This window comes from Stegostoma tigrinum, chromosome 2 (assembly GCF_030684315.1).
Source record: "Stegostoma tigrinum isolate sSteTig4 chromosome 2, sSteTig4.hap1, whole genome shotgun sequence".
Classification (NCBI taxonomy): Eukaryota; Metazoa; Chordata; class Chondrichthyes; order Orectolobiformes; family Stegostomatidae; genus Stegostoma; species Stegostoma tigrinum.
Genome location: NC_081355.1, coordinates 14,233,019 through 14,260,072, shown reverse-complemented (window position 1 = coordinate 14,260,072; position 27,054 = coordinate 14,233,019). Strand labels below are relative to the sequence as shown.

General features: G+C 40.8%; 1 protein-coding gene across 9 annotated transcripts in view; it reads right to left on the bottom strand.

Annotated features, from left to right (window-relative positions):
* Positions 1 to 27,054, bottom strand: part of LOC125460867 (myosin light chain kinase 2, skeletal/cardiac muscle-like) — a 257,810-nt gene that overhangs the window by 110,929 nt on the left and 119,827 nt on the right. For 5 of the 9 annotated variants that reach the window (XR_007249350.2, XR_007249351.2, XM_048549031.2 and 2 more), the window contains exons 1-4: positions 24,387 to 25,332; positions 12,209 to 12,305; positions 11,400 to 12,126; positions 3,708 to 4,003 (exon numbers count right to left, since the gene is read on the bottom strand). Coding sequence is in view for 7 of the 9 variants with exons in the window: in XM_048549031.2 (XP_048404988.2) it covers positions 3,708 to 4,003; positions 11,400 to 12,126; positions 12,209 to 12,305; positions 24,387 to 25,007 (1,741 nt within the window). In the remaining 2 variants the exon portion in view is untranslated. Of the gene's footprint in view, positions 1 to 3,707; positions 4,004 to 11,399; positions 12,127 to 12,208; positions 12,306 to 24,386; positions 25,333 to 27,054 lie in introns of those variants that run through there. The other 4 variants (XM_059652549.1, XM_048549049.2, XM_059652550.1 and 1 more) reach the window with 1 other exon arrangement.

Below are 27,054 nucleotides of genomic sequence, written 5' to 3'. Positions count from 1 at the left end.
CAGAAAGTCCAGATGGATTTATTGAAGATAATTCCGGACTGACTAATTTGGTTCACCTTTTTGGAGAAGGTCGCTAATAAGGTTTAGACAATATCTACAGATGCTTTTCCAACAGCCCTTTGATGAGCAAATGTGTAAAATTAGGTGGATTCGCCCTGGGAAGTGTAGGGTTACAGGAATAGGGTGGAGGGGGCTGAGTCTTGGTGGGATACTCTTCAGCGTGGACATGCGAGGCAAAATGGCCTGTTTTCACACTGTAGGGATTCAATGAAGGTTTTTGACAGGGGATTTTTAGCATAATTGGCAGTGTATGAAATTGGAAGCAGCTAATGTTTGGATTTAGGATGGACATTGTCTGAGAGATAATAGACAAACAGCGGTTGTAAAGATGAGGAAGTCTGCTTGGCAAGATTTGAGAATGGTGTTCCTGAGGATGGTGCAACTCAATTTTTCATATCTGTGAATGGCTTGAAGGAAAAAAAAATGTACAACAAAGTTTGCAGATGATTAGAAGTTATTCTTCCCACTGGCCTAAATCATTTGCAATTTTACAGTGAGTAGGCGAAGTCCAGATTGGCCTTTGGCTCAGTCGACGCCTTTAACAGGAAAATTATTGACAAATTACAATCTGTTTACTGCCCAGCCTACGTTTTCAGGTGTGCAGTCAGGGAAAGTTGGAAAAATGACCCTATTTAGGTGGGAAGTAGAAGGGAACGAAGGGTACCTTTCAATATTGAGTGCAACCCTAGAAGGTCTGTCATCTGCAGTGGCTCTCTCCCCAGCCTCTCCATGAACATCTCAACCCGCCGCCCTCCAGAGATCACCAATCCCTATGAGCCCAGTGATGCCTACACTTATCTGGCCCTAGGTTTTGGGACTTAGGCCCTGAGAACTGTTTGTCCTGCCCACTCCAGCTTCTGGCACTGCTTGGACCAGAGAGATGACAGCCAATCCACTTGACTTGCATCTTTTTGATGTGGGATTCCTCCTGAGTGAGGGTCAGATGTCCCAACTTCAGGATATTAAGAAAGTAGCCAGGGCCAGCGTAAATATTTTGTATGCCCACTCTTCAGGCGGTAAGCTGAGTAACCCTGCTCTCCAACAAGTCTTGGCCAATTACAAACAAGTAGTCAAAACCACGGAAAATCTAGTTCAATGTGGGAAATACCCGAGGCTTTCCATGTTGAACTCAAGAAAGCAATTAGGAAGGTTAATGGAATATTGGCATTTATCACTAAAGAATTTGATGACAGGAGTTGTGAATTCTTGTTTGAATTATATAGAGCCTTGGTTAGTCTGCACATGGAGTACTATGTTCAGTTCTGATCCTTTTACATCATTATTGCCTTAGAGGGAATGCAACAAAGGCTCAGCCAGACTTGTTTCCAGGACGTGGGGCTGTCTTATGTAGAGAAATTTGGGAAATTGGGCCTAAGTTATCTAGAGTTTCGAAGAATGATAGGTCATCTCACTAAAACCTACAAAACACTTCAGGAGATAAACAGGTTAGATGCAGGTCAGATGTTTCCCTTGGTTGGGGCATCTAGAACCATGGAGAATAATTTAAAAGAAATAGGGAATTCATTTAGGGCAGAGATGAGGAGAATTTTCTTCACTCATAGGGTTGTGAATCTTTGTAATTCTCTAATCCAGAGAGCTATAGGAGCTCAGTAATTGAGTATGTTTGATGCAGAGATCGAGTGATGTCTAAACACTACAGACATAAAAGAATACGAGGCTGGTGTTGAAAAATGGCACTGGCGTAGATAACCAGTCGTATTGAGTAGTGGGGCAGTCTCAGAAGAATGAAAGTTTGAGAGTTTAATAACTCAAATCACTGAAAGCTAATAGAAAGGTACAAGAAGCAGCTGAAATAGTTCAAATAGGCTGGAATAGAAAGAGAAGGAACTCGTGAATCACTTTTACCCATCTTGGTCTGACCCACCTAAAATTCTTCACTCAACCTTGGACATGGATCTTGGGATGGGTATATTCATCTTAGACGTGGTATAGCACTGATTCACTAAACTTATACAACTTAAAATCAAGGTTTGAAGGTTTCATAAACTACACCTATATTACTTGGAGCTTAAAAGTTTGATGGATGATCCAATTAAGATGTGGAAAATACTGAAGGGATTTACTGGAGGATTTTCTTAGAGCAAACACCCCAGAACAACAGGTCATAATTATATAATTAGAATGAAGCCTTTCAGGAAAGAAACCCAGAAACATTTTTTCATACTAACGGCAGACATCAATGATTACATTTTTGAGAAAGACTGCAGTCAACTGAGCCTTTTAAAACTAAAGTGGGAATATTTTTTACTACAAAAGGCATAAGGAATGACAAGTGGGTACAGCCACTTGAAGTATGAATCAATCAACCATGACCTGATGAATTAAGTGAGGTGCTGAACAATTTAAATTTGCTCCTAAATGCTGGTTACTACTGGGTAGATGGGGTTAAAATGTCACTGATAACAGGATATTCCTTAGGTCGCAACACCTAATAATTAGCTTCATTTGTTTAATTGTTGCATCATTGGATTCATTTATGGATTCAGTTGAAGGCCTCCTTTTAATTTCAAGCTACTTTCTTCATTGCACGTGCTTTCTGTCCAATATTCCAATGAAAACTATAGATCAGGCTACTTACAACTTGATAATTAGCAATGAACTTAGGTAGCTCTGATTGATTTCTTTCAACCAGTTGGTCAAGACAGCTAAATGCAACCAGGAGGAGTGTGGAAGACTGAAGTAAAATGAGATTATGGGGGCAGAGACACCAAATAAGATCAAGCTGAGGGGGCCACATAAGGGGAGAAGAACAAGACCAGGTTCAATAGAATAACCAAGGTGAAGTGAGCAACAGAAATGAACAAATAATTCAAAAGAAATATTTAGGCAACTGAAGGCAACAAATTAAGAACATGAAAGTTTCCTACGTGTGCTATGTCCTAGATGTAGGGAAACCAATCAACAACTTTATTGGGAACATGTTTACAGTTTCACTCTACCTCATCCAACAGTAACTCCCTAAGGTCAAGCTATTGCTCACAGTGGTCTTGCGAGCCAATACAATAGCAGTTAAAGCTTAGTATTTCACAAACTATTCAGGACTTAATTGACATAATCAGTAGTACAATAAATGTTAAAAATCTGAAATAAAAACTAAAGATGCTGGAAATAAGTTAGCCAGCATCTGTTGGGAACAATGTGCAACTACCCAGAGGACGTAACCTGTTCTCTTGACTTTGCAGTCAGTTGGTCTTCACATTCAAATGCATTCCATAAGTTTCACATCAGTATAATGCTGCAACCGCTTAACACTAGTGCTGGCCTTGTACTGTGAATGGGCTATAAGATGCTCAGTAAAATAACTGTTCACACATTACATAATATTACCTGGATTTCCTTCTCCTGTAAATCTGGGAAATGCATATGCAGAAGGGAGCAATATTGGGCCTGTAACTGTAGCTGCAATAGAAGTGTAAATATAGCCTGAATCCTTGTTAGGACCAAACCCAACTTTGGACTGAAGAGCAGAAAGTCTCCTGACAAAGGCCAGTCTTATTCTCCATCTGTCTAATGTCAGATTAAGCTTTGATAACTGATTTACATTCCAGTATTTGGCACTGGGGCTAATACATATTTAACATTATTAAACTCTTAGAACAACGAGATGAAAGCTGGTGTCTACTTGCCGATCACAATGTGTGGACACTCCTTGGTTGTCTGGTTAATTTCTTTCTGGCCAACTGTGGATGTTGCACTGCTCAGACATGAAGCAGGTTCAGTTGTGGCTTCCTGGTTGCAGCCTTTTTCCTCCACTCTGCTTTTCTTGTTGTCATCGTTAAGTGAATTTTCCCCAGTCCCTCTTTTTTTATTGATGGTACTCAGACCTTTGACTGCATGTGGCTCAGTATTCTGTGATGTTCCTTCCTCAGGTTCTGCTGCAGCTGCTAATAAAGCTTCAGCTTCTCTTTCACTATCTTCATATCTTTCAAAAGTAAAAAAGTTATACAGATGTTTTATTATTCAAAAGCAAAGGCACACCAATGTAAACTCTAATGTTTGGTCTCAAATTCTGGAGTAAGACTTTAATTCACAGACAATAATTTCAAGGCCAAGAGAACTACCGAGGGAGACTCAACTAATACTGAGAAAGTGGTTATGGCTAAAAAAACAAAGTACTCGTTTACAATCTTGATTACTTCCAAAGTTCAATTCATCTTTCGTTCCAAAACAATACACATTAGGGTGAAGAAAGACACATCATCTGAATTTTTCTCTTTGTTTCTTTTTCTCATTCTCTCAGCCACCACCCTGTCTCTGTTTCTCTTATTTTCTCCTCTCTCATCTTTCCAATGTTTCTCCTTATCTCGAAGGCATCAATAATTAAAGTGTTTAAAGGATTAATTTACTTCTGATGTTGTGAAATATGTAAATAAAAGATTGTTTCAAACCTTACTTAAGACATCAGAATTTTTAAGCTCAAGGAGCTAAAATGACAAACTTATTTTACAAAACGTCACCTAAGTAATTCAATTCATTTGTCAAGAAATCATAATTATGAAATATTTACATTTGATGATCCCATTATAAAGTGTGTATTCATTTACAAGTGGTTTAGCGGTTGTAAATGTTTAGACTGATACTCATCAGCAATAAGCTGGTGTGGGGTGGCGTCAGGGCACATCCCCACATATTCTCTTCACCATGCACTTCTGCCAGCAATGAGCAAGCTAGAAGATCAGCTGTCCACTTGGAGCCTATTTGAGTCATTTAAGTGCTCTCTGATGAAGGGTCTGGGCCCGAAACGTCAGCTTTTGTGCTCCTGAGATGCTGCTTGGCCTGCTGTGTTCATCCAGCCTCACATTTTATTATCTGAGTCATTTAAGTGTCTGGTTAGAAGCTTTATCCCCGCTTCCTCAGGCATTTCTGCCCACACTGAGTGGCTTGCATGTTGTCATATGTGGACAGTGTCTAGCGAAAGCTGTCTGACCTTAGCATCTCTTACTGCTGTCCGACAGCCCCATGGTTCTCGAGATATTCTCATCTCGCGGTTGCAACTTCAGCGCTGGCCACCACTGGTTGTTGTGTTACAATGGCACTTAGCTACCAACCCTTTCAATTGGGCAAGCAAGTCTTAGGAGTGGCTGGCCATCCTTAATGGGGAAAGCAGCCACATCAGTAGCGAGTTAATTGGCCACTAACAGCGACTATGTCTCCCAGGATTAGCTACCTACTGTAAGCCACGTTCAGGCCCCAGGAACTTCAGCTGTTTCAGACCAATATTTTTAAACACTTTTTCTAATCACTGCACAACACCCAGTGGCACTGGCAAGTGAGGCTAGACACAGTAATGTAATAGAAGTTAATTCAGGAAGGGAGAAATGGTGCAGGAGGAAGGGCTTTAGATTCCTGTGGCAATGGGATCAGTTCTGGGACAGGACGGACCCCTATGCCAAGTGAATGGGTCACACATCCATGCAGCTTTGACCCACAGCTCAAGAACCATTGGTCCATGTTTAACGTGAATGACAGGGGAAGGAAAAGCTGGATGAAGCTTCAGAGATTATTGGGAGATGCAAACTGCAATATAACAGAGTGATTCAGCAATGTAAAGGATCAGACAGGAGGGCTGACAGAGAGAAAATTCAGGTGATTTGGAGTATGGGTGTGAAACTGTATGAAGCATAGGAAATAAGATGAGAAAGTGATACATTACCTAATATAAAAGGCAAAGTCACTACACTCATAGCAGACCACAGGGCTGCTCTCTAATCAGACTGGTGGTGGTTTAACCTCAGTGTCATCACACTTCAGGTGAGGGGATGAAGTTGAGGAGGAGAATCCTTCATGGTACTTCAGCCAGTGGAGGAATTGAATTGGATTACAAACCAGCTGTACTGCGAACTGAACTAACCAACCCCTGACAATGACAAAGAGCTGGCAAAAACAAGAGGAAACTTAATACTCCTGACAATGCATTCAGAAAAAATAAAGCAGAAACATAAGGAACGGCACAACAGTATTGCTACTGTCCTGGAAAGGCCATGACGTCCTTGAAGATCAAATACAGATTCCATTTAAGTAGAGGTTTGGAAATTCGTCACCAAATAGTGCAGTAAGAAGGAGATAATGAAGCATGGTTTGCAGATGAATTTCAGGAAGATCCAAGAACAAGAGTACTGATAAGAGGGAACTCACACAGTCTAACATAGGCCAGAAAATAATAGTATAAAGGGCAAGAGGGAGGAAGAATTCCTGAAATAGACACAAGAACATTCTTAATCAGTGTTTACAACCCAAACAGGAATGGATGTAATTCTGGGGAATGAAGTGATGCAGGCAGTGGTAGCTTAAACAAAGCAACATTTTAGAAAGAGTGATCACAATTATTTTTTGTGATCACAATATTGTTAAGTTTAAAGAATAATACAAAAGGATAAGGAACAATCAAAAGTAAACACATTCAACTGCAGGGAGGTTAATTTCAATGAGTTAAAAAGAGATCTGGTCCACATAGACAGGAATCAGAGATTAGCAGGTGAAACAAGGCGCGAGTGATAGCAACATTTAGAAGAGGAGATAACTTAGGTACGGACTGGAAATATTCCCACATGGGGGAAAGCAAAATACCCAGAACTACAGCTCTCTAGCTAATTAAAAATGCAAAGATTGAAATGAAACAACAAAAGGAATATCATAATAAAGCCAGGCTCATAAAATAATTTATAACCTATTTGAATACACAAGACACTGAAGAGAATAGAGAACATAAATAAGAGAGTAAACTGAATGTGTGAGAGTTGATTAGGATTAAATAACCTCTTTTATAGGCATAGGAATAATGAAAGGATAGTTAAAGAAAGGGTGGGTATAACTGGGGAACATGATGGAACTTTGATAGTGAAGTTAGAAGACATAGCTTAGGTACTGGTTTCCATATTGGGCACTATCACACATTTTTCATGTACCTTAATAATATAGGCTCAAGTAGATGGTGCATAACTTTTCAGAGATGACACAAGCTAGAAAGTCAGCCACATAAATGTGACGGTCAAGAAGGCATAACAATGTCTCTTCTTCTTCATGCGGCTCAGGAAATTTAGCATGTCCATAAGGTTACTCACCAATTTCTACAGATGCACCATTGAAAGCATATTGTCTGGGTGCATAATGGCCTGGTATGGCAAACTGCTCTATCAAAGACCATAAGAAACTACTGAAGATGGTATGCACAGCCCAGACCATCACGGAAGCCAATCTTCAATCCATGGACTCTATTTACAACGCTCGCTACTGCAGAAATGTGGCCAACATCATCAAAAACCCATCGCACCCTGTTAATGACCTCCTGCAATCTCTTCCGTCAGGCAGGAGATACAGAAACTTGAAAACATACATGGGCAGGTTCAGGAACAGCTGCTTTTCGGCCATTATCAAGACTGTTGAATGGACTCTAGCCACAAATAATGTAACCTCTATGCCTCTAAGTCTTTTTGATCTGTACATCCTTTGCTCACTGTGATCTGCCTATACCACTTGTGAACAAAGCTTTTCACTATATTTCAGTACAAGTAGCAATAAATCAATCAAGTAGACAGTGAAGTGGAGGGTAACAATCCTAAGGTGGCCAAAACTGGTGGCATGAACAGAAACATTGAAACTGAAACTTAATGAAAGAATTTACAGTGATGTATTTTGAAAGAACGAATGGAAACGGAAAAATAACGATGATGGGAACAGTATCACCAAGTTACACATTATCCTGACATGAACTTGTAAGACGATTCCTCCTTTACCATGACATCAAAATCATAGTGCTATCTACCTAACTGCACTCTATATGGGCTGTAGCCATTCAAAAAGCTACCTCACCTTCTCAGAGACAATTATTTGCAAACAATAAATTTTAACCTTGCCAGTAAAACCCAAGAAAAAATAATTTTTAAAAATTCAGTTTTAAAAGATTTTAAATGTTCTGGAAGTCCAAAGATGTGCAGGTTAGATGGATTTGCTGTACTAAATTGCCTCATTGCGTCCAGGGATATGCGGTTTAAGTCAGGGTTAATATCGGTTATGGGGATAGGATTGGGGACTTTGTCTGGATGGGAAGCTCTTTGGAGGGCTAGTGTGGACTCAGTGGGCCAAATGGCCTCTTCTAAACTGTAGAAATTCTGTGTTTCTAAAAAGGTACTGCTAACAACATCTGATAACACTCAACCAATAGCAGCAGTTAACAAAAGCTCACAATGAAAAATGAAAACAACAAAGCTTTTCTAAATAATTTTGAAAATCCATTCAGATAACATCTTCCTTACATTTTGAAGCAAAAACAAAACTTGCAATAAAGAAGGCATTGCAGCAACATTTTTTAGACATAAAATGCCTCAACAATAATCTCTGATGGAAGCATTGTACCCCTTGAAGAATCCTGAGGCTAGAATTCATGGTGCCTTCTACAGACATCATTTTCAGCTAAAGAGGTAACTGTGTAGAACTAATCATATGCATCTGTGTCTACAATGACCAGAGTTAACTTATGATTGATACCCAGTTTAGCAATTAATAGAGCATGCCAGGAACAGCTATTACCACGGCTGCTTCCTCTTCTGCAACCATGCATGAATGGAAAATTACTAAAGGCTAAACCCGTCAGTGAAACAATTTTGATGAGCAGTGCAAATAAATCATATTGTAGCAGGTTTGTATAAGATATTGAACAATATTATAACGTGCCTGAGCTCCTCTTAGATCAAAAGACTAAAATAAAAATACAAGTTAAAAAATCTAAGAGATTAGTAGGTTTTTTATTTAGTAAGTCATATTGAACAGGCAGCAAATGAAATTTTCCACTTGAAAATTTTGAACCTTAGGTATGATTTTCCCTTCTCTGGAGGTGGTGAGAAGGGAAAATAGTTGGCTGTGTCAGAGGGACTCTTTTCTCCTCGCACTCAAATGATTTCTGTGGGAGAAGGTCCAGGGGTGCACTTCTTGATCCACCACCAATTAATGTCCTGAAGTGAACATTAATTGACCTCTTAAGAGCCTCATCTTGTCACCTCCCTGATTACCTACTGAAGCAGGTGGCAGCTGTGGCTAGTTTCTGACTGGGAATAAGACCAACCTGCTTATGTCTCCAAATGTCTCAATTTCTGGGCAATCTGAGGCTTCCAACCCTCCACTCCCTAACACACTCTGTGTAATAACCATCCTGTGATCTGATGATAGAGGACAGATTTACCTCATCATTGCGGATCCCCTGTATAGTGGGCCTTCACCACAGGTGTTTAGGACCCAGAATTTCTTCAAGGCCTGCAACAGGCTAAGAAGCTCACCTATGAAAGCCATCAGCTCTTAATTTATGTTTATGCTTTCTTGGGAGAGATGGTGATGCCTTAATTGCCACCAAGTACATTTGCACCCAAACTTGTTAATGGGAAAATTGTGTCCTTAGTTTCAGACACATTCTGTAATGTACTTTAAATTATCAGAATGGCTGCATTTTCCCTAGCTATTTGCCTTCAAGCAAGAAAATAATTCTTATCAAGAGCCAGTTTAGAAAGGGCTGTTATTGAAGTTGCAAGGGGATGTTGAAAAATAATCCTGAACCTAAAGAGTTATTTAAGTATAGCCCTTTGTGCAACATTAATCACTGTTCAGAAAAACTTTAAAAAGAAAAAGAAAAATTAGTGAATCCTTTTTTCTGGTTTTATATATGTTGTAGCTCACTATTAAAATTTATTTTCTAAGTAGATGAGTCAGAGGCTGTAATCATTGCTCTACATTCAATGTTACTTATTAACGTATCTTTCTGTGGTACATAAGGGTTCAAATTTATTTCCCTATCTGGTCTAGAATCAAAAAAAATTTTCCTAGAAAAGAAGTAAAAAGCATTTAATTCCTTTCCTTTAAGTAGAGCCCACAATAATTTGTTCTCAAATCCACTCAGTAGAAATTCATTGTGCTTAAAAAAACTTAGTGTTAATTACAACAAAATACCTATTAACTTATTAAGCAGGGATCAGCTATCTTAATTATTTTTCCCTTATTGAGCTACCAGTTGAAGACATTAGATTTTTGTTACACTCTTTCCAAAATGAAATAGATAATTGTGTATGTGAGAAGTACTTCTTCCCAACTAGATAAGAGTCTGGGATCTATCTGTAACTTAGAGATTATTATTTGAATGGCTGTAAACTGAAAGAGAGGAATGTGGTCCTGAGATCCTGCTTGGCCTGTTGTGTTCATCCAGCTTCACACTTTGTTATCTTGAATGTGCAACGAGACTTGAGTATTCTTATGCACCAGTCGCTGAAAGTAAGTAAACATGCAGGTACAGCAGGCAGTAAAGAAGGCAACTTGTATGCTGGCCTTCATAGTGAGAGGACCTAAATACAAGAACAAGGATGTTTTATTGCAATTACACAGGGCATTGGCGATGCCACACCTGGAATATTGTGTGCAGTTTCCATATCTAAAGAAGGATGTTCTTGCTATAGAGGAATGCAGTGAAGGTCTGGGTTTACCAAATTGATTCCTGGGATGGCAGACGGTATGAGGAGAGATGAGTTAATTAGGATTGTGTTACCTGGAGTTGAGAAGAATGACGCGGGATCTCACAGAAACCTATAAAATTCTAACGGGACTAGACAGGTTAGATGTAGGAAAGATGTTCGCAATGGTGGGGGATGCCAGATCCCATGGGTCATAGTTTAAGGATAAGGAATAAACTTTTAAGACAGAGATGAGGAGAAATATCTTCACCAAGAGAGTGGTGAAGCTGTGGAATTCACTACAGAAAATGGTTCAGGTTAAAACAAGTTTTTCTGAAGAAGGGTGAGGCCCAAAACGTCAGCTTTCCTGCTCCTATGACGCTGCTTGGCCTGCTGTGTTCATCCAGCTCCACACCTTGTTATCTGAGGCCAAAACATTATGTGTTTTGAAAGAGGGAGTAGGTATAGCTTTTGTGGCAAATGGGTTCATGGGATAAGAGGGGAGGTTGGGATTATAGTTTTGAGCTCGATGATCACTTATGATTATAATAAATTGCAGAGCAGGCCCGAAGGGTTGAATGGCCTTCCACTGTTCCTATATTATATGTTTCTATACTATAGTCTCCTTTTGGAAGGGGCTTTATTCCAGGTTTGAGGAGCTGGGTGTTTAGTTTCTCATTTTAAAAATATAGGATGTCTCTTTTAAGGTATGGGAAAATGTGTGGAGAATTATCTCAAAACGAAAGTAACACTTCCCTTTCAGAGTATTTTGCTCCACTAATGGTATTGGTCTGGTTGAGATTTTATAATTCTTTCAAAATACTCCAAAGAAATATCATTTCTTAAAAACTTACATAGTGATAAATAAACAGGGATAATAAAACTTATTACCTGTTTAGCAACACCGTGCAGTTTTTGCCATGGCAAACAGTATCCTGATCCTTAGATAGTTCATCTACCTGTGACACTGTATTCTTCACTTTGCATCTTTCAGTAATAGTAAGCTCGGAGCCTGTGCTTTCAAGAATAGTGCCTATGGCCTCTTCATTGCTTTCATCAACTTTTATGCAGTTGCTTTCTGTTTCTTCATTTTCTTCATCTATTACATTCTCCTTTCTTTCTTCTGACTTTGGTTCACTCATTAACTCCTTATTAATATTTCCATCATCTTCCTTTGCTGGCATTTTTTCCATGGGCCTATTATCAACAATATTTTCATACATAACATTGTTTTTCTCTGTCCTTTCATCAATTTGTCTGTTGATCCTTGTTTGGTTCTCTGCAGTGCTAAATCTCTTCTCAGGTTCAATGTCACATTGTTCTTTTACAGCTGCGTCTTCCTTCTTTTCATTACTGGCATAAATATCTAAAACGGATTCAGTAATTTCTGGAGTAACTGTTGAGAAGGTGCCCTCTGCCAATCTGGAAGATTGTGGCCCAAAGACACTTACATCTTTCTGAAACGGCTTTCCTTTTAATTTTGCAACATTTTTGCATTCTGCTTGGCCTCTGATATTGTTCGGATCCTGAAAGACACTCGAGCTGTTGGCATTTTCTGTATTTAATTTTTTGATCTTTTGATCAGAGAAGCTATCTGCATCCTCCTGATCAAACAGTGCTAGGAAAACAAGATGGAGAAATTAAACAGAATATTCTTTACGTGTGTACTGTGCTGCACTGAAATGACTCTTTTTGCTTACCTGTAGAATCTGGAGGCTTTTTCTTCTGTTGGGATTTAACTTCTTTAATATTTACGTTTTGCTTCCCTTTCACATCACCAAACTGCTGATCTTTCCCCTGTACAACAGTAAGAAGTAATTAAATTCCACATACACTTTACAGTAGAGTTTAGCATTGCAAGATTCCAAAGTTTTCTTACATGGTAATCTAATTTCATCTTTGACAAGTTAAGATAAACCTCTAAAAACATGAAACAGAAGAAGAATCTGTGTGGTTTGGTGTCACGCGATTGAGTTTGGGTCCAAGACTTACTGGATGACAAGAAGGCAAAGTCAAGAACTTTTCTCAGGCTTCGATGTCAATGTATATTTATTATATATAAGTACTTAAAACATAGTAATCATAGATATGCCACATTCTGATCTTGTACTTAATTAGGTAAAAACTGATCTATCTTTGTTTGCGTGCTCATGATAATATGTTCTTAAGACTTTCTAAAGTTGTAGTATAGTTTGGTGTAGCACAGTGTAACGGTCAATTCTAACTCCACCTACATTGTCCCATTTATATTCAGTAATGTGCAAAGCCATGACATCATCACAAGGTTGCTCCAGGGTCCCAAAGTCCCTAGCCAACCATTTTGCCTCAATTTTGTTTTCATCAAAATGACAGCTGTTGCGATACACAGTAGCCAATTTTTGGTAATAAAGTTCATCATAAACCATGCTGATTATATGGAGAGTAACAATTCCTTTGACCCAACAATACCCATCTAAATTAAGCGGAGAAAAGCATCTACTGGCATATCGTCATATGTTTTTCACATTCATACATCAATTAATAAATGTAGGAAAGTGTATTTAGCAACAAGTAATGGGTGAACATGCTTAAATTGCATTAACTTCCCAACCCATGCATGAACGTCCTTTTTCAGAATTCATCATGTGAAATGGGCATTGCTGATTAGCCAATATTTATTGCCCTGAAGAAGTCAATCATGAGTTGCTCTCTGAGCTACTGCAGTCCATGGAGTATATGTAGACTCATGGTGCTGTTAGGGATTTCCAGGATTTTTACCCAGCTACTATGAAGGAACAGTAATATAGCTCCAAATCATAACTGTGTGTGTTGGAAGGGAACAGTGGAATTTGTAATATGTTCCCTGACATCTGCTGCCTTTATCCTTCTGAAATAGTGTCAGCAATTTCTGGTGCCATTGCTGAGGGATGAATCAAGAAAAATGTTTAAATTATATAAATTTTGAGGAAAAAGAGGACTTGGAGAACTGTGCTGGGCAACATAATACAGCAGAAATTAAATATAACAATTAGAATGACTAACTGTTATGGCTAAAAAGGCAAGTTTAAGTTAAAGAACAGGGTTAATTCTCTTCACTGACTGCTACAAGCATTAGATATAGAATGCTTGAGAAATATGTGGATAATTGGAAGTTTATGCAAGGAAAATTTGATTTCACACTAACTAAAGAACATTTACACCAGGAAATGAGAATGAATGTAATATTCAGGGCTATAAATTATTGAGAAAATATTATTATGATAGAAAAGAGGACAGAATGCACTGGAGGCAATATCTTGGGGGATTTTAAAGGTTAAAGGATTTGGCTAGACTGTAAAAGCACTCGAGGGAGTTGGGTCAACAACAAGATTGTAAAAGTTCCTGAAGGCAGGTAAAGACAAGTTTTTGTTGTAATAACAGGTAGTTCTAACCTTCAATTATTAACCAGGAATGTTCAAATAGAAGTCAGATGATCAAAGCTAAACTTTCAATTGTGAGACAGACCACACCTTGGTACAGGTAGACCCTCCAGCTCCTAGGGTAGGTGCTGCAGGAGTAAAACTGACACTGGGGACCAGGAAATGGCTCAGTGCCATTCAGGTTGTCTTTTGCTGCTTTACCATTGAGTACCATTTTACAACAGGGATTTTATACTGGACTAAAATTGCCAAGCTCAACAAAAACAGGCCAAGAAGCTTCAGTTAAGTATTAACACGCATTCAAATGCATCCAGTCACAACTTCCCATCTGCTTCCAAAAATTATTTGAGCTGCATACTCCCTTTGTGCACAAGAATAAATATATGTAGAGCAATTAAATAATTCCACAGAGGCTGGTATCCCATCACCAAGCCACCCTTTATGTACATGTGGAAAGTCTTTGACACTGATCCAGCTTTCTCAGTGTGAGCAGGTTATCTGTCACTCTGTTTTTATGTCTGTCAGGGTTCTCTGATTGGGGCTATTAAGCTGGTTCAATCAGGGAACTCACATTCAGAGGTCCAACTGGCTGACCACATTACAATCACTGTATCCCTCCCCCTCTGAGTCCAAGGAAATAGGCCGGTTCACTTTTTTAACAGTTTCTCCTGCAGTGTTTTAGCACTGGGTCAGGTTCATCTGACTCTTCCTCTGATACAGGTGACGTGTAATGTCTCTTTTGTTTGCCTCTTGTGTCCAAAGCAAGTCGGAAAATATTCATTCACTTCTTCAAGCAGCAAAAGCAACGAGATGCCCTGCGTGCACCAACCAACCCAATCTTCTGGTTGTCATCCGTTTTAATTCCCCCTCCCATTCAGCTGACAACACATCTATCCTTGGCCTCCTCCACTGACAGAATGAGGTCAAATGTAGACTGGAAGAACAACACCTGATATTTCGCATTAGGAGCTTATAGCCCAAGGGTCTCAATATTAACTTCACCATCTTCAAAATCCCTTCAGTCCTAGTTTTATCCCATGTCCAGCCATCCCCCATTCCTTGTTTCCCTCACCTAACCAAACCTGTCCATCTTCCTACTCACCTGTTCACTCCACCCTTCCCTCATCACAACTACCACCAATTACCATCCCAGTTACCCTTGCCCCCATCCCAACCCCTCACTCTAGCTACTTCTGGGTTCCCCTTCCCCTCCCAGTCCTGATGAAGGATTTCGGCCCAAAACATTGACTTTCCTGCTCCTCAGATGCTGTCTGACCTGCTGTGTTTTTCCAGCTTCACATCTATTGACTCAGATTCTCAGGTCTTTTCAACGCTTGATGGAGAGGGAGAATCCATGGATTCTGCCAGCCTTTCCGTCTATTCCAAGAAGCTGAGCATGTTTTGCTCCTGCCCAGTTTGCGAGTTCACAGCTTTCATATGATCCATGTGTCTGCTCAGGATCGTTGCACCTATGTGAAGTCCATGCTGAACCTGGCCACCATTGGCCATGCCTCTTACCCATGCAGGGCCACTTCTGTGGTTCCTGCACCAAACTTCATTGCCCCCAAGTAAACTCTCTCTCTCTCCCTTAGCACAGTCTTCGTTTCTGCACTGACATTCCTAATGCCACTTTTCCCTTTCGAGGCCCCACCAGGCACAGGAAGATCAGTTTTAACTGTGTGCCGTCTTCTCCCCTGTAGTTGTACGAGGGATGGTACTACAATCAAATAGGAACCAGGATAGTTTGGTATCTAGCGAAGCTGTAGGCTGTTTCTTCACTTTCCTGAAAGTTATGGCTTGCCTGAGGACTGTTTCCAAGGCTGACTTTTGGGAGTCGATGCAAAGGTGCCTGGATGGATGCCAGGCTGTGTACGAACTTTCCGTAATAATTCACCAGCCCAAGAAAAAAATCTGAGCTCCTGTACAGATGAGGGAGCAGGGGCATCTTTGATTGCCCTCATTTTATCTTCCAGTGGGTGTGATGTGGTCTTGTCAACTCTGTAGGCCAAGTAGGTTACTTGGTGTGTACGCCGGGGTAATGTGTACACCAATCTGGGAGAAACGTCTGAGGACTACGTCTAATTTCTCTAAGTGCTCCTTATTAGTCTTCTTTGTTATGAGCTCTCCATCTAGATTAATGGCGACCTGGGGCAGATCTTGCAACATGTTGTCCACTGACCACTGAAATATTGCACAGGCTGGCGCCATCCCAAATGGCAGTCTCGTGTAGTGGTACAAGCCATTTTGGGTATTAACTGTAGCACACCTTTGGGAATCGTCATCCAACTGCAATTGCAAGTACGCTGGGCTCAAGTCCAATTTCATGATGGACAGCCCCCAACCAGGTTTCTGCATAAATCCTCTATGGGAGGAACTGGGTATATAACCAACTGTGAAAAGCAATTTACTGTTTGATTAGAATAGCCACAAAGGCGAACTGACCCATCAGGCTTCATAATCAGTATGATTGGTGATGCCCATTCCATAAATTTGACTAGTTTGATGACTCCTTCGCTTCCTAGCATCCTGATTTCTGCCACTTCTTTTGCTTCTAAGGCAAATGGGACGGGGTGTTCCATTTAGAATCGTGGAATTGCTTCCTGGTCAACATGCAAAGCAGTCTTAGATAATAAAATGTGAGGGTGGATGAACACAGCAGGCCAAGCAGCATCTCAGGAGCACAAAAGCTGACGTTTCGGGCCTAGACCCTTCACAACTACAATGACTTGCCAGCCCGAATCCTGAAGAAAATTGTAACTGTTTGGCCAAGACTTGGCATTGTTTTAGGGTTTTGCTGTGGGATGATCAAGAGTCCCTCTGTTCAGAAAATGTCCTGAGTGAGGCTATGCAATTGCCTTCACTCAGGCAGTGTTCCCCAAGCTCACTCAGACTGCCGAGGGTGTCCACTTCCATCAGAATACCCTGCAACTCTTATGCTCCACTTGTCACATTTTCCAATGATAAAGCCAGTTGTAGTGCCTGTTTGAAGTCCAGGTGGGTTTCAGCTAGCAGGTGCTTTTGCATGGCTACTTCATTAATTATTAATACTAAAGTGTCTCTTAGCATCTCACTTATGATTGAACCAAAATCACATGCCTCTGCCAGTCTTCTTAACCTAGTCAAAAATCCTGATATGGATTTCCCTGGTTCTCAAATTTCCCAGTAAAAATGACAGCATTTTAGAATTAGAGGAGACTTGGGGTTGTAATATTCAATCAACTAAATTTGTCAGCTCTTTAAACTTTTAAAAGTTTTTAGTATCCGGTGCCTTAGGGAAAGTTAAGCTCCAAATAACCAAGAAAGCTGTGGGTCCGCAAGCTGTCAGAAGAATTACTCATTGCTTTTCTTCTGCCCTAATGTTCTTTGCCTGGAAAAATAACATATTCTTTCCTCGTAGTGGGCCTAGTCTTCAATGGCAGGATTGAACAAGTCAAGCTTCACAAATAACAGCCTGATACCAGAAATTCTTGCCCCAACTCAAAGATGACTGATGTGAGTGAATTTCTTCAGGGGCATGCTTTACTCTCATTGCCACCGAAATTACTCCATAGACACCGGTATCCCATCACCAAGTTATGCTTTATTTACACATGGTAAGTCCTTGACACTGATCTAGCTCCCTCAGAGCCTGCTCAGAGTGTCAGGATGTCTCACACTCCTGTTTTTATCTGCTAGATTAACAGCCCCAATCAGGGAATTCATATTCTAAGTCCACCTGGCTAGCCTTGTTACAATCACAACAAGCAGTACAACAAGAATGATCCACACGTGCAAGGAAAAATGTGATAAGTCAGAACTCTGAAGTCATGATAGATCAAAATTATGGGCTGACTCACTATTAAATTATACAATGTATTAATAAAATGAATCTACGACATAACTATAAGGGCAGTAGAATAAAGTCACTGGTGCTAAAACAAATGTAAGGTAAAATCTTTATTCAAAAGATAATAACAGTTTATATGAGTTGCAAGTATAGTCATGGAATCAAAGCAATTAAGGTTTGTTGAATTGAAATACTTATTCAGAGCAGCGGTAGTTCCCAACTCAATAGATCATTGAATATTGTTAGGGGCCACAAGTAATTACATAACTTGAGTCACTTCTTTTGTTTTCTCACAATAACATAAAAATGTGCAGAGCAAGAGCAGTTTATTCAGGCAATTGCAATTTGTCCCTCTAGTATTTCAACTCAACAAACTTTAATCGCTTTGATTCCATGACCATACCTGCAACTCATACAAACATTTAGACAGTTCAACAGCAGTGCAGGCTACCAGTCATAATCTGGGTATCTGTGCCAATGCAGGGCATAATCTGGAGATGAATTGGGAAGCACCTATAAAATATTGATCATCCTATAATTAAGTAACAAGAAATGATATCAAAATCAGAATTATAAAATTAATCACTGAACACTTTAGCCATTTACTTTCATTCTAAAAGTTCCCATTGAAATTTGGGACTGAATTATGATACAAACCAGCAAAGTGTCAATTTTGGTGAATTTAATGCAAGGTTTCTCTTAGTGAGTCTTAATGAGATCTTCAGCCATTTTCTGAAACTTAGAAACTTCACCTATGTACCCAGCCTCTCTGGCCCCCATTCAGAACATCTTCCCTCTCACCAGATTAAAAAGTACTCACCACTGCTGGGATTTCATGGGAATCCCAGGACCTGTGACATATGCAGTTGTGCACAAATCAAGCACAGTCATTCCAAAGCTGCCCTGCACTGTTTGTGTGAATTACCCTAAACATGGCAGACAGAAAGAAATTGGCACCCTGCTTTGCAAATTGAGACTTGGAGGTCTTAGTGGACGGGGTGGTGCAGGCAGGAGGTCTGTCTTCTTCCATTAGGTAGAGGAGAACCACCATCAAATCCCACAAGCTTGCTCCCAGGTGGCCGCTTGATGCAAAGGGATGCACAGCAATGCAGGGAGAAGATCAATGTGACATTTACCACAGTTCCAGGATAAGTGCCAACACAGTGTGGAGCTGGACAAACATAGCAGATCAGGCAGCATCAGAGAAGCAGGACAGTTGATGTTTCAGTTTGGGACCCTTCATCAGGGCTGATGAAGGGTCCTGACCCAAAATGTCAACACTCCTGCTCCTCTGACACGGCCTGAACTGCTGTGTTTCTCTAGCTCCACACTGTAGTGACTATGACTCCGGCATCTGCAGTTCTTGCTAACTCCAGGGTAAGTGCCACCATCTCCTCTCTTCTTCCTCACACTCATTCTGTCTCTGCTATTGCAGCCACCTGTTCTGCCCATGGAGTGATTATTTCCCGGTGTCCCCAAAATGTAGATCTGAAGGAACAAGTGACAAGCTGGAATAGCCTGTTGGCTGTTCTGACTTACATACTGACATTTAGTTTCCATTCGGCAGGTTGGAGAATGGGCAACAACATACAAATGCGGCAAGATTTCGTGATGATGATGCTAAAGCATGCTCTTGCTGTTCACTAGTGAGATTCTTGACTCACTATTCAACACGTGGTTGGAGAAGAAGCCATTTGTTTTCAAATCCCATTGCTGCTGACCTCACCCAATATTTCCAACTTTCTCCCCAATGCCTTGTCATTTAGGAGCTGAGGAGATTCTGTAAATGGATCCAATATCAGCTAATCTTTGAGTGTAACATCAGGGTCATCTTTTGCTCATGGCACAATCTCTCCACACTATAGTTTTTAATGATTCATTAAATGGGAAAAGGTCAATGTTGACAAATAACTACATAACAAATAGTGAATGGAACAGATGGTCACTGCTAAAAATAATAAAGTTCACAATACTCCATCCGTAATTCAATATGTGCACTCAAATCTTCCATCAGAATTTCGAGTCATTTCTACATCAGCTGCAGTTTTAAACAATTCACAAATTGTCTTTAATCGTTAGTTAAGACACTCTAGGAAGGAATAGACCGGAGTTGGTTTCTGGTTGAAAGCCATCTCCTTTATGTAACCAACATAATTTTAACAGAGCAATACCACTATAATTAAAAACAAATGTTCATTTTCTTTAATGGGTTGGAAAAGAAATGGAACATGTAAAGCTCTGGACTAGAGTTTCTGTTCAGGAGTTTCCACTGAACAAATCTCCTCATTTATAGATTTGGGGCAGATTGTTGCAAAATAATAAAACAAAATTGTGCTGTTATATTTTCTCCCAGCAATTTTCCTCCTTTATCTGTCACTGATCTATACTCGGGTACAGTTAGGTGAGAGCTGACATCTCAGCACTTTGATCAAGTGGTTATCATACCCTTCTATTGCAACCATCTTGCTGTACTGGGCAGGAAGCAGGAGTGGTCGCATTCTTCTCCTTGTTGCAAATCATGAACAATTGTGAACGGTCTTCCCTGCATCTGCATTTCGAATACAAACCTTCGAATGGTAGAGACAGGATCAGCAAATGGAATGGGAGGAAAGGATTAGAGCAGTGGAAACTTGAGGAGGCAGAGGAAAAGCTGCCAGTATGACAGGAATGAATGGCAGAAGAGCTAAAACATGCTAACATAAACTGATGGCAAGAGATGAAATGGGGTGAAAGCTGTTTGTAGGTATTGGTAAATGAGTAAGAGCTTAACAATGCAAGTAGAAACTGAAACAGGGGTCTGAAAACGAAAGGAATACATGAGTGAGGAAAAGGAATAGGTGAAAATGACTAACATGAAATGAGGAGCTGAGCAGTAACTAAGGGATAAAAATTTTAGTAAAGACAAAAGGATGAGCAAAGGGCTCGCATTTTTTGTGGAGACTGGGTGGGAGAATATCATCAGGAAAATGTTAAAGAGGGAGTTTCCTGTTAAGTTGGTGGGAGATGGTGAGAGACAGAGTATGCTCCTGTGAATTCAGGGAAAGTTGGATTGCCTCTGTAAATTGGGCATAAGATGGTTGGAGGGAACAAGGAGCCCCTGTAAAGGGGAAGATTAATTGTTCAGGTAATGTTAATATAGCATTTTTGATCTCTTTACTGTGGATTAAACCAAATGTTACTTAGCTTTCTTAGAATTGCTTTTAGATTGAATATATGTTAAAAGGTCAATGTTTGTGGCTATGTTATTCTGTGGTTTATTGTTATACCACTACCTGATATACTTATAAAGGATTTTATCCTAGGAATTCTGCCAAAGGCTTCCTTTTTAATGTCTAATGAAGATTCAATGATGGCAACAAGGAGACTCACTTTGTTAGAATATTGTAAATAGAGGCCAATAAATCCACATTTCAGTTCTGCTGAGTTCTCATCCTTCTGCTCTTACATAGGCTTGCCAATTGACAATGAACACATTGACTCACATACATTGGTTAAAAAATACAAGAGATCAGGATGCACAGGTGCGAAGTTCCAAAGCTGGCTCTTGTCCAAGGTAGGAGATTTGGCAAAGGAGCAGTTTGCTCTTTCATGACCCGTTCTTGTAATGTTAAAACATCAATAAAAATGTCAATAATTTTGGTCTGCTGTTAAAATACAGGCATTGTAGAATTACTATAGTAACAGTTGCCGCTGCAGTTTAAATAATACAGCCATGAATGGCCACTAAGCTAAACTAAGGGAGAATACACGAATATCAGAACATAAGAAGTAGGAGCAGGAGTCAGCCATTCAGTCCTCCGAGGTAGCTCTATAAATTAATAAAATCATCGATAACCTTCTACTTCAAAACTATTTAGTTGCATTATCCATTTATCTTTTGATGTCTTTAATGTGTAGAAATCTATTAATATCAGTCTTGGGCATACTCAATGACTGAGCCTCCACAACCTCTGAGCAGAGAATTCCAGAGATTCACTGCACACCGAATGACAAAATGCCTCCTCATCTCAATCCTAAATTGCTTGCTCCTTAATCTGAGACTCTGTTCCCTAGTTCTATACCCCTGACCAGGGGAAGCATCCTTTCTGCACCCACCCTGTGGTTTGCTGTGAAGAATTCTGTATGTGTGAATGAGATCAACTCTCGTTATTCTAAGTTTTCAAGGTGAGTCTGGGGTCTTGCTGGGTGACGGGAACAGACAGAATGTTGGGGGAACTAAGGTGGACATGACAGTGGGGAGAACAAATGTAGGGATGGCATGACCTAGTCGGGAAGCATCTTCTAATTAGCACAGGAAGCAAAGAGGTCAAGATCCCCTCCTCATCCCCATCCTTTGATCAGATACCAGTTCACCCACTGAAACATATCAGGCTGGACACTTGGCACAAACTTCCTTCCAAGCTGTGGGTAAAATTTCACCAGCAGTGGGCACAAAGGCTCTCAGTGATGGTGTTAGGAATCAGCTGATTAAGAAGTTATCAAGGTTCATCAATAGGAGTCTTACACAGATATGTGAATCTAAGAAAAGTCAAACAAGTTCATAGAAGCAAAGCGCCCCAAAAAGCTGACTGTTCAAGAATTGCCCCGAGGCCTTAAGACAGGCAAGAACTGTGCACACAAAAACAGTTATCAACAGGAACAGTGTCAAAAATATTTAGCTACAGTGGCCACCATTTCCACCTTGAAAGAGTCTGATCATCTCAGAAAGCCTTCCAGATGATCTAACGGATTTCAATTGACAATCCCTATGGGGCAGTGATAGGGACTCCCTGGTTAATGGGCTATGGAGCTAAGTAAACATTTGGTAGATGGTGTTTGTATCTTTTGTAGAATGTTGCCTACGACAGCCAAACACAAGACTGGTCTGGAGTTTATTTATTTAACATGTTGTCACTTGTACTTAAGTACAGTGGAAAATGGATAATGTTGCCACGTTTTGGTGCTAAATTGTAGTCTAGAATAAATTGTATAAATGGTAAAATACTAAATAAATTTAATATTAAATTGATATTATTAAAACTGAAACAGCTTCAAGAGTTCATCTTGCCCTCTGCGTTGACTTCACTGTCTCTGCTCCTCCAGTCACTGCCGTCTTGCATATTACCCCGGCTCCTGGCAATGTGCTCCTTTTGTACAACCACCAGCGTCATTGCTTCTGTGTCTGCCATCTCTGAGCTGGAGACAGTCACACTCTGGGTTCCTCACCTCCTCTGATGGTGGACATCCGCTGACAGGGTCCTGGCTCCAAGTTGGCGAATGGAGTCCTGACTCGTCTTCTGACACTGCTACCCGAGATGGAGAGGGGATGGAAAATGTACGGTGCCCCGGCCTCCCATGCGATATTACTATTGGTCACAGCAGTCATTTTAATGTGAAGTCTGCTAGGCATAGTATGTTCAGTGGATAACCTTGAGTTGGGTTTCGTGTTCTTCTGGAGGTCATAGGAAGCAGCTCCTCCCACACATCTTCTCATTCTTCTTCTATGATCTAAATACCCAGGCCTTTGTTTCAATACCCACACCCCCTCCCCCCACCCCATGTTTTCTGTCTGGTCTTTTGATCTGAAGATAAAAATAGTTCAAAGAATTCCCATGGTAAGTACTTGGTTTGCTGCAAATGAGACCTGCAGTTGACAACTAAAGTATCACAAAATGAAAATTATGCAGCACTCAAAATACAGATCAAAAATGCCAGAAGAAATCACAAACCCAACACTTCTTGAAGAAATAAGTTTCCAAAGATCAGTCTATTAAATTCCTACATATATAGCAAGTAGCAGCAATGGAAGAAACAAGTGGAAACAACATTGGTGACTTTGGAATTAAAACAGAAATAGCTAGGGAGTCTAAGCAGGTATAGTAGTTCTGGGTCCAGCGGCCAAAGGTTAAGAGATTTCTCTCCACAGATGCTGCCAGACCTGCTGAGTTTCTCCAGTAATTTCTGTTTTTATTTCAGGTTTCCAGCATCTGCAGTTTTTGGTGGATTTGGTATGGGACCAATTTATGCAGCATTGCTTCAGATTAATAAATCAAATGATGATCTTGCACACAGCAAAGGAACATGTTTTAATGTTTCTGAATTTGATGTACCTCAATGAGTGAGTCCATAGGTGAGTCTTATTAAATCAACCACTTTACCATAAGAGATAATCATGGAGCTGCAGAGCAGCAAGGAGAGGGATGGGAGACTTTAGGAGGATGAAGTTGACCCTTTCACCTCGAAACCAGTACTGGGCATCCCTCAAAGCCTCAACCTGGACTGCCTGCACCACGAACTCCAATGCTACATCCAAGAACTCTCTCTCTTGGAGTTGAAGCCATGCTGAAAGCGGCTGCCTTAGGTCACCCTTGAACACTCCAGAGGCTCGCACGTACACTGCCTCACAAACTTGGAATTGCGGTAATCAGCAATTAGTACCAAAACTGGGTCTAAAACACAAACGTTCAATTCGGCACAACTTAAGATATAACACCGATAACCCCTAGTAATTTTTTTTTCTTAAAAAAAGGCATTAGCATCGAATATCTCAAGGGTTGAGGCCTACTACACAATGAGTGTGAGCTTTTTGGAGCGCAAGTAAGAGAATTGGAAATAACGTTGTTAATTGGCGCGATTAATATTCCTGGAGAATTGGTTAAGTGCGTTCAAAGTTACCTTCTCCTTTTTCCTTCTCAATGCCAACTTTTGTGAGGCGATTCCCTTTCTGAAGGCCCGCTGCGGGTCACTGCCTCTCCCCCTTGATGCGAACTGGCCTTTGAGAATAAACTCAGCAATTTTGGAATTTTTTAAGGTCTCTCCCAGGTAGTTGATGACTTGCTGCACTCCGAGGAGCACGTTCTCCATTCCGTCTATCTTCTTGGTCTGCTCCTTGGAGCTCTGATTCAGCTTTGACAACATGTCAGAAATGTCGACGGGAACATCTGCACTTTTCTGCTCGACTTCTCGGCGGCTGCTGACCTGAGCTGTTTCTCCTTTGTCGGCCGTTAGCATTTCCACCTTCCGCCCAATTTTATCAACGTCTTGAGTGATGCAGTCCAGCTTCTGAACGACCTTCTCCTGGAAGCCCAGGAGTTTCTCTACAGTCTGGCTCAAGGATTCGAGTTTACCGTCCATCACACCGAGGGCATCCCCGGAGGTGCCGCGAGTGCTCTCAGATAATCTTCTGGAGGGACCCGTTATCACAGGAGGCCCCTGACTCTGCATGACATTGGAATCAAACACTTTGGCCAAGGAGTACACCAATGTGCTTGAGTTCTTCCTCGGCGGTGTGTTCATCGCGGCCCTTGTGACAGATGAGGCAGATTCACTACCAAGAGAAGCAGAACAGTCCAAAGACCTTCTAGTTAGTTCAATTTTCACCAACAGTAGCCCACAGCAGCAACAAAATCCTTTGGTTCGTGTTATTGTCTGCTTCAGGAGGACGTCCTGTGAGTGTCTGCTATGCAGCCTGTGAAATGTTTATCCGTGCTTGGGATTACGGGTTAATAACTGCACCGGAGACTTTCATATGCTTCTAACCACACAGCAAAACTCTTTGACATTTCAGGTTCCTGCAAATGATTCCAACAGGCGTGCAGACAAATATAGCTGAGGCCATAACCTGGCGGGTGACCGCTGACAATCCTTTCTGCTCACTTGCCTTCCTTTCTCCTTGATGTCTTTTAAAGACGCACACAATGGCCGCATTTAGCAGTAGCAAACTGACATTGAAATTCCCATTAGCCCCCACAACCCCCCCCATTCCAAATGCATTTTATCCTGTGACGTTAGCACTGAAATAAAGAAGGCTATTTGGGTACTTGTGGCATTTGGCAATGGACATCTTGCTTGACATTTGAGATACTTTAAAATGCAAGGCCATTTCCACTCTACCTTTGCTAAATGCAAAACCAGAGTAATGCACAACGTTATTTCTCCTTTTAAAAATCGTGTTGTTCAGTTTTCTCTGCAATATTTTGACTTCACGTATATCCATGTGGGCATTCGATTGTTGTGGTCCTAGTAAAGACAGAAGAGATACTTGGGCTGCATGTAGAACAGCTTTGAATGTCAGACCTATATAGAAACAGAAATGCTCAATTTTAAAATTCTAAATAAACAACCAAATTGTTAGAATTGCCACCATGCATTTGGCATGAATATATATCAACTAAAGGCTTCTTTGTTCAATGGTTTAGAAATTGGTTTCCAACCACAATTCTACAGGTCTTTACACAAGGCCCTGACTGAAACTTCAGAGCAGTATTGAATGAGTGCTGTGCTGTGGAATTTGCCATCTTTCAGCTGAGATATCAACAGTGCTCTCTTTGGTTGGATACATTCCATCCAAGATGGTATTCATAGAATAGTAAGAAATTTTAATTGAAGATCCTGGCCATCGTTCTTCAGCCAGCATCATTAAGTCATTTACTATGAAATAGTTCAGGACATCCTAAGGTTTTTGAGAAGATTTGGAGCTCGGGTTGTGGATGAGGTTATTGACATGCTTGCCGAGCCAGTGGGTTTGGTTGCAAAGCTTTGTCACCCTGCTAGGAAACATTGGCAGTGCGCCTCCAGTGAAGCATCGGTGTTCTGTCCCACTTGTTATTTGTATGCCCCAGTTTGCTGGGGTGGTTGGTGTTACTGTTGTTCAGTGGTTTTCTCACAGGGTCTACTTCAGTGTGTTCGTTAATGGAGCTCTGGTTGGAATACCAGGCATCCAGGAATTCCTTGCCATATCTCTGTTTGGCTTGTGCAATTATCGATGTGTCGTCCCAGTTGAATTCACAGTTAGGAAATTGGACTCCAACGACCCTGAAGAAATTACACAGTTCAGCAGACATCAGCAAGACAGACTACCAAAAAATTGAAGCCAGAGGGATCCAACACACACCGATTCTATGGACTCCCCAAGATACACAAACCAGAGGCCCCCTTAGACCCAATATCTCACTGCCAGGTACACCAACATAGAGATAATGGGAATTGCAGATGCTGGAGAATCTGAGATAGCAAAGTGTGGAGCTGGATGAACACAGCAGGCCAAGCAGCATCTCAGGAGCACAAAAGCTGACATTTCGGGCCTAGACCCTTCATCAGAAAAGGGGGATAGTGAGAGGGTTCTGAAATAAATGGGGAGAGAGGGGGAGACGGATCAAAGATGGATAGAGGAGAAGATAGATGGTGCAGTGGGAGAGAGATCCCCTGAGGGTTTATTCGGAGGGAGGAGGGTAACTTCTTCAAGTGAGGCATCCCTGGAAGAGGCTTCACAGTGAGGTTAAAATTGTGTCAGAGATAATGGGAACTGCAGATGCTGGAGAATCCAAGATAACAAAGTGTGGAG